This window comes from Neoarius graeffei, chromosome 10 (genome assembly GCF_027579695.1).
Source record: "Neoarius graeffei isolate fNeoGra1 chromosome 10, fNeoGra1.pri, whole genome shotgun sequence".
Lineage (NCBI taxonomy): Eukaryota > Metazoa > Chordata > Actinopteri > Siluriformes > Ariidae > Neoarius > Neoarius graeffei.
The window spans coordinates 83022986-83034637 of NC_083578.1; the positions used below are offsets into that span (position 1 = coordinate 83022986).

The following is an 11652-nucleotide window of genomic DNA, read 5'->3' on the forward strand; positions in this document are numbered from 1 at the left end:
AACAAACCCAAACGTCACTCGCTGATTTTTCTGCCTGAAGGAAGATCTATACGTGTCTCAAGGCCTCTGCATGCTCTTGCGACAAGGCTTTCGCAGATAGCTTTTCGCAGACAGTTGTAATTTATCGTTGAGCGGGGAGTAATAGGCGTGCGCGATGTTATTCACCGCCACAACGCAAGGGTGCGCGAAGTTGCAAAATCGCTAGGAGTAGTTGGTGGGTGTGGTTAGTGGAGTGTTTATCCTCCGGTTACTTATAATGACTAAAACTGGAGTCGTATAGATGTACGTACTTCCTCACTTCCTCGATCAACCGCTCTTCGTGCTGCTCCATCTTCACTCGTGTTTTTAAAAATGGCGGTCGTGAAAACAAACCAAACCGGGAAAGTAGGGAAGCGGAAGTGCGTGTACAGCGGATGTAGAGTGGACCAATCAGAGCCCTCTTGTCTGCGACGCTGTCTGCGGTGGTTACAATTTTTGGGAGGTGCGCGCAGAGCATCTGCGAGGGGGGGGGGGCTTCGCAGACGCCATCTGCGACACCATCTGAGAGGACTGTTGTCAGCATAAATTGGCCTTCAGTCGTTGATGAGGTCAAAAATGGTAAATGTTTCCCGTAGGGGGCGCTATTGAGGTGATCATTCGTTAATGGTTACTGGTTACGTGAAAAATATCGCAACTCCGTTTCTACGCATTCTGCAAACAGAGCATCTGGGAGAAAAATCCCGCCGCACGACACAAATGTTCTGGAAATCTGATCTAACAAACCAAAGAAGCAGCAAATGAGCCAGAATATTGAAGCTACAGGAGTTATTTACATGATGGAGATGATAATCGCGGCATTTATTAAGCGCTGGCTCCACTCAGAGTTCTCTACGCTGAGCTCGTCGTTTCTTCTATGTGTGCTTGATAAATCTGTTTCGGTTTTATTTCACAGTCCAAGAGTGATCAGGATGTTCTCGTCCCTCAGACCACCTGCTTTTGCCTTTTGGTTCATTTGCTGTTTTCTAAACAAACCAAAAAAAAAAAAGAAGCGTCAATTCCGCTTTAGCGTCCTTAAACGCTGGCCATTTCATTAGACACACCTCCTTTGTTGACGGACTGTTAAAGCGCCATCTTTTTTTTTCTGAACGAATAAACAAATCAGGGTTCCTTAGTGCACACGTTTTTAACTGGTGTTTGCTCCCATTTAATTAATTTAAAAAAAACGACTCAATTTAGAGTCCATCCGGCCTACATCTCTGACTTAATATTATTTACTTGATGATGGGGGGAAAAAAAATTTATATTCATATAAAAGCTTTTCACTTTCAGAAGCTCTCTTTTCCGCCAGCGTGTCTCGGCTTTACAGATAAATAATTCAAATTTCCCTTTCAGCACAGATTTTGATATACAGCGAGTGAAAAATGCGAGTCTGGAAAAGTATATACACCTGTTTAACGCTTGCGATGGTTTCTCAAAGTTGCGGTACAAATAACAGCCAAAGACCGGTTGCTATCGAGGGCGCAAAAAGACAACAAGCTTTAAAAAAAAAAAAAAAAGGTCATTATGAGAGTCTCGTCCAGGAGAAGATTTTACGGTTTTCTAATGCAGGACTATTTGCGAATGTTAATGTAGAAAAAAAAAAAAAAAAATTCTAGCTACCAGCTGTCAGAAGCTGATAAATGCTATGAAACAGAAAGCATTAGCTTTAGAGAGTTAACGCTAATAACGATGTTTCATTACAGGCACTTGGGAGACGCTCTTATCCAGAGCGACGTACAACACATCCAGAGCAGCCTGGGGAGCAGTTGGGGGTTCGTTGCCTTGTTCAAGGACACTTCAGCCATTCCTGCTGGTCCAGGGAATCAAACTGACAACCTTTTGTTCCCAAACCTGCTTCTCTAACCATTAAGCCATGGTTTCCCCATGAAAATAAAATAAAAACTGTAAATCGATTAAAAAGCTCAAGGATTTATTAGTTCATCCGGCTGCAGGCCGGGCTGGATGAGCTTATGCAATCATGCATCGCCCGTCCATCCATCCATCCATCCATCCATCCATCGTCCGTCCACAATTTACAAAAATTGCGACTCCTCCGACAGGATTGATCAGACTTCAATCAAACTCACAATGTTCCCCAGGTGGGTGTGTATAAAAGTTGTCAAGATGGTGGTGCCACCTGTCATATTTACGATTTTATGGGCGTCTGAAATTTCAAACTCGCACACAACAGTGGCTGGTATGAGCTACAGCCTCACTGAGGCTATTTTTAATCCATTTATTCAAGCAATTTGGAAAACAGAAAAAACAGTCCATCAGCTGACGAAGCCACCAGATTGGTGTGTTGGTTTGTCAGCTGGCGGTGTTGTAGCCGAGTCAGTAAATATCGAGTCCGAGTCCAGTCTCGAGTCCCCAGTGTTCAAGTCCGAGTCCAAGTCATTAAAAAAATTCGAGTCGAGTCCCAACCGCACCATTTAACGGTAGCTGTTTCACATTAGGGGCGGCACGGTGGTGTAGTGGTTAGCGCTGTCGCCTCACAGCAAGAAGGTCCTGGGTTCGAGCCCCAGGGCCGGCGAGGGCCTTTCTGTGCGGAGTTTGCATGTTCTCCCCGTGTCCGCGTGGGTTTCCTCCGGGTGCTCCGGTTTCCCCCACAGTCCAAAGACATGCAGGTTAGGTTAACTGGTGACTCTAAATTGAGCGTAGGTGTGAATGTGAGTGTGAATGGTTGTCTGTGTCTATGTGTCAGCCCTGTGATGACCTGGCGACTTGTCCAGGGTGTACCCCGCCTTTCGCCCGTAGTCAGCTGGGATAGGCTCCAGCTTGCCTGCGACCCTGTAGAAGGATAAAGCGGCTACAGATAATGTGATGTGATGTGTGTGATGTTTCACATTAGTTTGTTCCTGAACATGCCGTATGAACAGGTGAATGTGCTTCTCTTCATCAGGGAGTGACACGTATTCTGTCAGAGATGGTCGGGAGACGGATGTAAGTGCAGAATGTGTGTTTATTAATACAAGCGAAGACGGTGAACAATCCAGAACGGCAGGCAAAACCGTAAAACGGGCGATAGGTCGAGCGAGGCACAAAGAGGCTATCGTAGACTCGGCAAAATTAAAAAAAAAAAAAATTAAAAAACCCGGAATCAGGAAACCAAACAAGGAAGTAAGGCTCGGTAATGTATCAGCAATGCAACTCAATACTTCACAAAGTAAATGTGTTTTCACAGTTTTTATATAAGCACGCTGACTGCGCCTTAATCCTGTGCAGGTGCGAGTCATTTACGGCATGCGTGTGCACTTTGTGGAGCCTCTCTAATGCACGAGCCAAGGTGCACAAGTGTAACACTCAAGCACGAAATTAGTATAAAAATTAATGTAGATATAAAATGTTTTTTTCATGATACAGTTGTCAAATCGTGCAATCTGATTGGCTCACAAGCAGTCCGGAATCCTACGATCCAGACCCCAGTTACGAACCTTTAGCGACTCACTCGTTCACAACATGGTTTCGCTTTCGGGCGCTCTCATTTTCTGTTAGAATTTGGTAAAGAAAAAAATATATATTTACCAGCTTGAAGTGCATATCACGGGTAAATTCAGGAGCAAGATCAGTGTAATTCTCCTATTTTATATTAAACTTCGGTCAAATATCTAACATTCTGCATTTTGTGCAATTTTTTTTCCCCTTGCGCAAGACCAGAAAAATTCAGTTGAAATCAAGCCATTTGGTCCGCCTCTGAAAAACTTGGCTTTTGGATTTCCTGGCAAACATTGATTTTCGTGACGTCGCGTGCGGGACGCCTCCCTCTGAATCCTACGTCAGCGCTGGTTTGTTTATGAGAAAACGACCTGGTGGTTTTCTGCAGATTTCTTCAACGTTATCACGCAATTATTAAAATGGTTAGCAGATGTATCGTAGGAGGGTGTAGCAACACCAATCATGATGGGATTAGTACTCATTCAGTGCGTTTACGTGCACATCCAAATCGAGCTACTGTCGGTAATCGAGCTAAGGGTCCCAGCAGGGGTGCCAGAGAAATCCAATCCTACATGCACACAAGGAAATCGAGCTATTGTGTGAGGTACATTGTGTACCCGAGCCACAGGTGGCGCTACACGCCCCATCGTGTTGGTACACTTCCGGTTGTCGTCATGAAGAGGAGTGATTTCCACTTTACATTCACACCACATGTCATTGCCACCTGTTAGCTACAAACTGTCCTGCGCAGACCACTGTTTTGTAAGACAACTTATTTTGCACAATTGTATATTTTTCTAAAGTCCATTTTTTGCTTACAATTTAACTTATGTCTTAAACACACAAAAAAATTCAATTGTTTTTGTTTTTTGTCTCCTTGTTCCTCCTGACCTCTTCTGTTGCTCGCTACTACTACTATTGTAATGCCGACCGAGGCTGTTGTGTTTCCCGCTTGTGGTCGCGTCACTCGTCACTTCCGGAAGGGAAGTAAGTAGCTCGACAGGGTTACATGCACTAAGTAGCTCGGCTACAATCGCATAATCTAGGTCGCGTAGCTCGATTACGAGAAATCAAGTTCGGTTCGATTTCAGCCGAGCTAAGGTGTATCCATGGCATTTAGAACTTCGATTTCAGTCGAGCAACGGCAGAAATTCGATTTTCTCTATGTGCATGTAAACGCATTCAGTGTCTTTTTCCAAAAGACCGGACAATGAGAGAGAAATGGGAGCGCTTGGTTTACACAGGCTGTGCACTGAAACCGTGTGAAGCTCGTGCAGCCTGCTCATGCTTCCGCAGATAACGTCACGAATCTGACTCCAGACTCCATTGGGATTTTTCCAGACGCGTTTTGTTATTTTTTCTGCTGTAGATAGATGGTCTTGGGCAAAATTATCCTTCTGGATGAGTGTGTAAAGGGACATACTTTCATATAAAAAAAAAAAATTAAAAAACCCCACAAAATTGGTCCAGAATATGCACTTTAAGGTCGGTCCGTATCGTGAAATACCGTGACCGAGGTCTTGAAAATACTGACCGAAGCCCAGAGGCAGGGCACGAAATTAACTTTTTTTCTTTGTGTCCCCCAGTGGTCCTGAATTCTGTGTTGTATTGTCCCGAATGGAAGCAATAGTGTCCCCATTTTTTTCCTCTCTGAAATAACCAGTGGTTAATATTATCATATGAAGTTACTATTATATTTGTAACTATGCGATTTTGAACCCTTTATATCATTTTTACAATAAGTCACAAGACACAAGCGACACATGTCCTATACATCATCTACTTCAAAATTACAGTTATTGCATTTTCAGTTTATTAAACTTTGGCGATCTCACTGTATGAATAGATACCCGTTTATTTAAAGGGGCCAACTAGCTCATTCAGAAAATGTTTCAACTCCCTACATCTGCAGTACACTTTAGTTGAAAATAAGACCCCTTTTATGTTCATTTCATCTACTTATACCTTGAATATCTGTTGGCACTTATAAGGCCAACTTATCATTTTCACCATTACCGTTATCCAGTTTTATGAACTTTCCGTTATCCATTACCATTATCCAGTTTATGAACTTTCTGTTATCCACTTTTATGAACTTTCCGTTATCCATTTTTATGAACTTTCACTGCTGAAACGTGGGTGCAAATGTTAGCAACATCAGTATAGTGGCAGGTCCGAGCCTAGCTGTGCTGCTGACTGACTAAACTTTCTGAACTAGAAAGACACCAAGAAAACTCACTTATTCTGTTGAACGGTATCTTCCGTCAATATCATCCACATCATTCCTGTTGTATTTTATAACGTGTCTAACAGTGTTCATTAAGTTCATTCAGTTGCTAGCGTTGCCTGCAGACCAGGCGATGACACTTTGGATCCTGAAGGTCCCGGAGACGTTATGTCTGGGCTTTCAGTTTCTTCCCCGCGGTCGGTCCGCTTCAACCACTTCAGCATTTTTGTTCTGGCAAGAGTCGGCGCAGCGTGTGCGGTAGCAATTCCATTCCAAGTCCATATAATGCGGACACCGGCCGAAGATTCTAGAACAGAATGCGCTGCTCTGTAGCCTACGGATGCAGGTGCATCGAAAGTGTAGCTACTATGTATTTTTCGCTGTTAACGTTTTAAAATTAAAATTGACAAATTAGGTGAATGTCTACGTATGTGTTACGGCTTTGTAAATAATATTAATGTAGAACTTTTTTTTCTAGATCTATTTTTTTCCATTGTCCCGGGATTGTCCCAGATATGATAATTTTGTGTCCCGATGACATTTTTTATGGTCCCCGGGACGTCGGGACACCGTTAGTTTTGAGCGCTGCCCAGAGGCCTCGGTCAGTATTTTCAAGACCTCGGTCACGGTATTTCACGATTTGAACAGACCTTAAGCTGGTAAATAATATATATATATGCCAAATTATTATGGCATGTTACAAAAAAATAAGGAAAAAATCCGAGTCCTCGTCTCCAACTTACGAGTCCGAACGCAGTTAACGCATGAGTTCGAGTCCTTAAAATTAGGGCAAGAGCCCTGGACTCGACTACTCCAAGCCTGTCAGCTGGTAGAAAAGAAAGCACAACTTTATTCATCACACACTTGTGAAATTCCCTCTCTGCATTTAACCCATCTGAAGCAGTGAACACACACGTGAGCAATGAGCGCACACACACATACCCAGAGCAGTAGGCAGCCATGCTAACAGCGCCCGGGGAGCAGTTGGAAGTTCGGTGCCTCGCTCAAGGGCACCTCAGCCCAAGGCCGTCCCATATTAACCTAACCACGTCTTTGGATTGTCGGGGAAACCGGCGGAAATCCATGCAGACACGGGGAGAACATGCAAACTCCACACATACCCCTTTTCCACCAAATCAGTTCCAGGGCTGGTTCGGGGCCAGTGCTGGTGCTGGTTCACAACTCGTTCAACTTGCGAGCCAGCTGAGAACCAGCTTGCTTTTCCATCGCTCGCGGTGCTAAGAGAAGATACGTCATTATGTCACTGTATACGTCAGTTACGTCGTTGTATACATCATTACGTCGCTGTTTGTCAGTTACGTCGCTACGTTTGCATAAACCTTGGCGCGAATATCGAAGCAAAAATAACGCGGAAGAAGCAGCAACAACAACAACAATAATAATGGATGACTTCGCGTTTGTACAGCTGCTGCTTCTCGTTGCTTAAAAATGGCGATCTTTCGCGGTCTTGTTATTGTTGTTGGTCTTAACAACTCCGCCCCCCCCCGCTGACATAAGTGGTTCTTTCCTCTGGCCCAGCAGAGAGTTGGTGCTAGCCCGGAGCCGGTTTTTCTGGCCCCAGAGCCAGTTCTTTGTCAATGGAAACAGAAAACCCGGTTCCAAACTAAGCACTGGCCCCGAACCAGCCCTGGAACTGCTTTGGTGGAAAAGGGGCAACAGAAAGGCCCTCACTGGCCGCTGGGTTCGAACCCAGAACCTTCTTGCTGTGAGACGACCGTGCATTAAACCGAGATGGACAAGATTTCTGACTGACGCCAACTTCCTAAAATATTAATAACTGGTAATAATCAATCAAATGTAAAGTGCTGCCTCAATGCTCCTGATATTAGGCCACGTGTTCTTCATATGAATTTCCTCTACCGTCCCAAAAGAAGTACCAGCAGCGTCTTTAAACTGCGTATGGATGCGTACCAGTGTGATGCTCTCGTTCTTTACATGATGATGATGAAGAGTTTCAGAGGATGTGATAGCTACCAAGACAGATAGTGCAACAATGCGACATATCTTAGGCTGGTTACCGGTGAGCGAGAGAATCCAACACAGAAGCTTTGCCACATTTCGTAGGATACTACACACTGGAGTGCCGAAAACATTGTACAACCAACTCACATTCCAGTCAAACAACAATTGGTACCAAACTCAATCAACAACAACAAACTCCATCAAACTGCCAAAACCTAAAACTAAGGGCCTCTGCATGCTCTTGCGACAAGGCTTTCGCAGATAGCTTTTCGCAGACAGTTGTAATTTATCGTTGAGCGGGGAGTAATAGGCGTGCGCGATGTTCTTCACCGCCACAATGCAAGGGGGCGCGAAGTCGCGAAATCGCTAGGAGTAGTTGGTGGGTGTGGTTAGTGGAGTGTTTATCCTCCGGTTACTTATAATGACTAGAACTGGAGTCGTATAGATGTACGTACTTCCTCACTTCCTCGATCAACCGCTCTTCGTGCTGCTCCATCTTCGCTCGTGTTTTTAAAAATGGCGGTCGTGAAAACAAAACAAACCGGGAAAGTAGGGAAGCGGAAGTGCGTGTACAGCGGATGTAGAGTGGACCAATCAGAGCCCTCTTGTCTGTGAGGCTTCTGCGGTGGTCACAATTTTTGGGAGGTGCGCGCAGAGCGTCTGCGAAGGTGGGGGGGCTACGCAGACACTGTCTGCGACGCTATCTGCGAGGACTGCGTTGTCAGCATAAATTGGCCTTAGGTGGGGTTTACATTAGACCGTATCAGCGGATTAGGGCTGTAACGATACATCCAACTCACGATTCGATTCGTATCGCGATTTTTGACCCACGATTCGATACGCCCACGATTTTTTTTAAATGTTTTTTTAAAGTAGTAAATTTGACTTATTAACATTTACTTACTTACATTAACTATTGAATAACAAATAATTCAGCCCACTGCAGAGAATGAGTAATATGTATGCAAAAATGAACAAATGTATATCCAAAGATTATTTTATTTCTCAAAATAATACTGTTGAGCCGGAAGCTCTGTTTTTTTCGGTTCTGAAAAAGTCATTTTTCCAAATCGTGTAAATCCGTTAAGATTTTTTTTGGGGGGGTGGCTCTCTCACTGTCTCACTCTCATAGGGCCAATGATTTTCTGTGATCGCGGAAAACAGATGGAAATTACGGAATTTTTATGGTGAAACATTGCTCGCGTGTCAAAATGTAACTGCCGCAGAAGGCTTCCGCCCAAGCAGACATGCCTTCAGTGTTGCCAGATATTGCTAACGTTTTCCACCCCCAAAATATGTTCAAAACCAGCCAAAAAGCACCTAAACCCGCCCAATCTGGCAACACTGCATGCCTTTCCGGTCAAGTGATTGTGATTGGCTTGTGGCACACCTAGCCAGCCAATGAGCTGCTTGTTTACAGATTCGCTCCCCGCATCGCAACCAGAATGGCGACCGCTTAAAAGAAATGAATGCTCTGCCAGTGGCGAGTGTGGACGTTGCGTGACTCGCAGAAGATTGTCGCAGGTCGGCGAAAAAACGACTTACTAATAGATATAAAAAAATAAAAGTAATTTAAGTAAGTTTAAAATGTAATTTAAATAAAAAGTAAAGTATTCATAAATTGAAGTTTGGAAGCGCCTCTGTTTTTGGGCTGAGGAGAAGTTTGAAAGGGTGTACCGCGATTCTGCCTTCTTGTATCGCGATACGGATCGTGGCTATGCGTATCGCGATTTCGATTTGCATATCGTTACAGCCCTACAGCGGATCATCAGATTAACGTTTTTAAAAACGATTCGCGTGCACACAGCAACGCCAATACACGGATACACTAATCACATGACTAATTCGGCACGCAAGTTGAAATGTGTCAATGCGGCTCATCGCTTCCTCCTCAGCGGCTGTGCTCCAAATCACTCCGCCCTGAACAGCGAGTGCCCTCTGGAGGGTGCGCACTCCGGCCCTGCGCAGCTCACAGAGCGCGCGAGTGAAGCGCACGAGCAGCGATTCGGGACTGAGCCGCTGTGCGCAAGTCACTTACCACTTGCAAGTGGAAGGATGGCAAGCCTAAAGACCATCATAACTACACAATGGGCAGTATTTGCATCAGTATTTGCAGTATTTTCATACTTTTATACTCTTTAATGAAAGGTGATACAAGGCGGAAGTCCGCGCCGTTTTTCAGCAGTCGCGTCACATGACCAACGCCAGCGAATCAGGAAGGTGGATGTCACAGTGACGTTGTCCAATGACGACGCCAGCTAGAGCTCAGCACAGTGTATCCGCGTATTCTCAATGTTTACACAGCACTGGACCAGACACGATCTGGATTGAATACGTGGACCCTGGCGGATTCCCGTTTCCCGGCGTTTCAATGTAAACTGACAGTGCATCCGCGAAGAAAACGAGACCGATACGGTCTAATGTAAACTTGGCCTTAATGCTGAAAGGAAACGCCTCCTCTACCGTATGTCTCATCAATGGACTACAACACACGACAGGACAGTTAATGAATGAACTTGGATTTTTCTTTAATTATTTCTGCAGTATGATTATGTATTTCAGTGCGATTGTTCCGTAGTTTCCCTGTCTGTATAGGACCACAGGGAGAATAGCGAACAGAAATGTCAAGCTAATTGTGGATCCAAATAAAGTCAAAGTCAAAGTAGATGAACAAAAACACACAACATGTACAGATTCACATCCCTGTCCTAAAGCAATGCTGAAGGACTCTGACTGCAGGTCCAACAGGTAGGTAGCTCAAGGGGATTTGGGCACAAATGCAAACCACTCAGGAAGCATGCACTAAACCCTAACTCGCACACTTCTTCACCAATCACCCTTTTTTGTTTTGTTGTTCTTGCAAAGCACTGATGCGCAATGCACATCAAATACAAATCACTGTGCAGGGAGCAAGGTGTGAACTCGCAGGCTTGTTTTCTTCCTTCCTTCCTTCGAGCTGGTACACGAAGATCAGCGCTCCTTTATGAGAAGTATTTATTTATTTATACATAATTACAGCTGTATTAATTAAAGTCTGCACATAAACAGGACGGAAATGCTTGAACTCACCACTTAGGAGAGGGTTGGAATCCATGTTTTGCGTTGATCCTGTTTGATTTCAGCACACCAAATCGATCCACGGCCACATATCTGCGTCTAAACGAAGCCACAAGTCGCTTTCCTGGGCGAAACCGAGTGTGAATGTGTTGTAGGGTTATATAAGAGTGCTGCCATGATGCTAACACAGAGACATACATGCACCTCTGCGTCCATGTTAGCCGCCGCAATGTTGTTAGCTAGCAAGCTAACTGGTTGGTTGGTTGGTTGGCTGGTTCTCAGCACTACCCGCGGCTAAGGCACTCGACAGCAGCAGGTTGGTTAGTTGAATTAATTTTCGCCTGGTGTTTGATTAAACACGATAAAAACGAGCAAGATGGAAATATCGAACACCTGGACTTGGAATATGACAAGTAAAGAAGCTAGTAAATGGAAGTTAGTAACGGTAAAATAGTTAGCTAAATGATTAGCCGCCGTCTTCTTCTACTACTACTACTACTAGTAGTACTCCTCCTCCTCCAACTACTACTACTTCTTCTTCGTTGGTGCTGCTTTTTTTTTTTTTTTTTTTAAGTTTCATCCAAGTCCCAAGTACGAAAAACTCCTCCACTCGTTTCCCACCATGGCTATAAAAAAAATACCAAAAAAAAAAAAAAACCCACTCCGGCTCTCTAAAGTTGACCCAACGTCACTACCGTTTATTACTAAAACCTATATATATAAAAAAAAATTTTCTTCTTCTTCGCTTCTCCTCACTTTACTTGGCTTCCTGTTCACGCGCTCATACTAACTTCGACATCTCTCTCTCTCTCCTTTACTGAAAGGAGTCCCTGTGGGGCGCCTGCGTCACGTGACGTCAGTGAAAGAAAAGAGATGGGTGGGGGGGAGAGAAGAGGAGAAAAAAAAGCGAGTGAAAAGATGAAGACAATAAT

The 11652-nt window shown here is 44.3% G+C and overlaps 1 protein-coding gene across 3 annotated transcripts in view; it reads right to left on the bottom strand.

The window, feature by feature from the left end:
• Nucleotides 1-10851, bottom strand: part of elk1 (ETS transcription factor ELK1) — a 112071-nt gene extending 101220 nt beyond the window's left edge. For all 3 annotated transcript variants that reach the window (XM_060932419.1, XM_060932417.1, XM_060932418.1), the window contains exon 1: nt 10733-10851. In XM_060932419.1, the coding sequence (XP_060788402.1) occupies nt 10733-10757 (25 nt within the window). In that variant the 5' untranslated portion in view covers nt 10758-10851. The remainder of the gene's footprint in view (nt 1-10732) is intronic.
• Nucleotides 10852-11652: the final 801 nt, after the last annotated feature.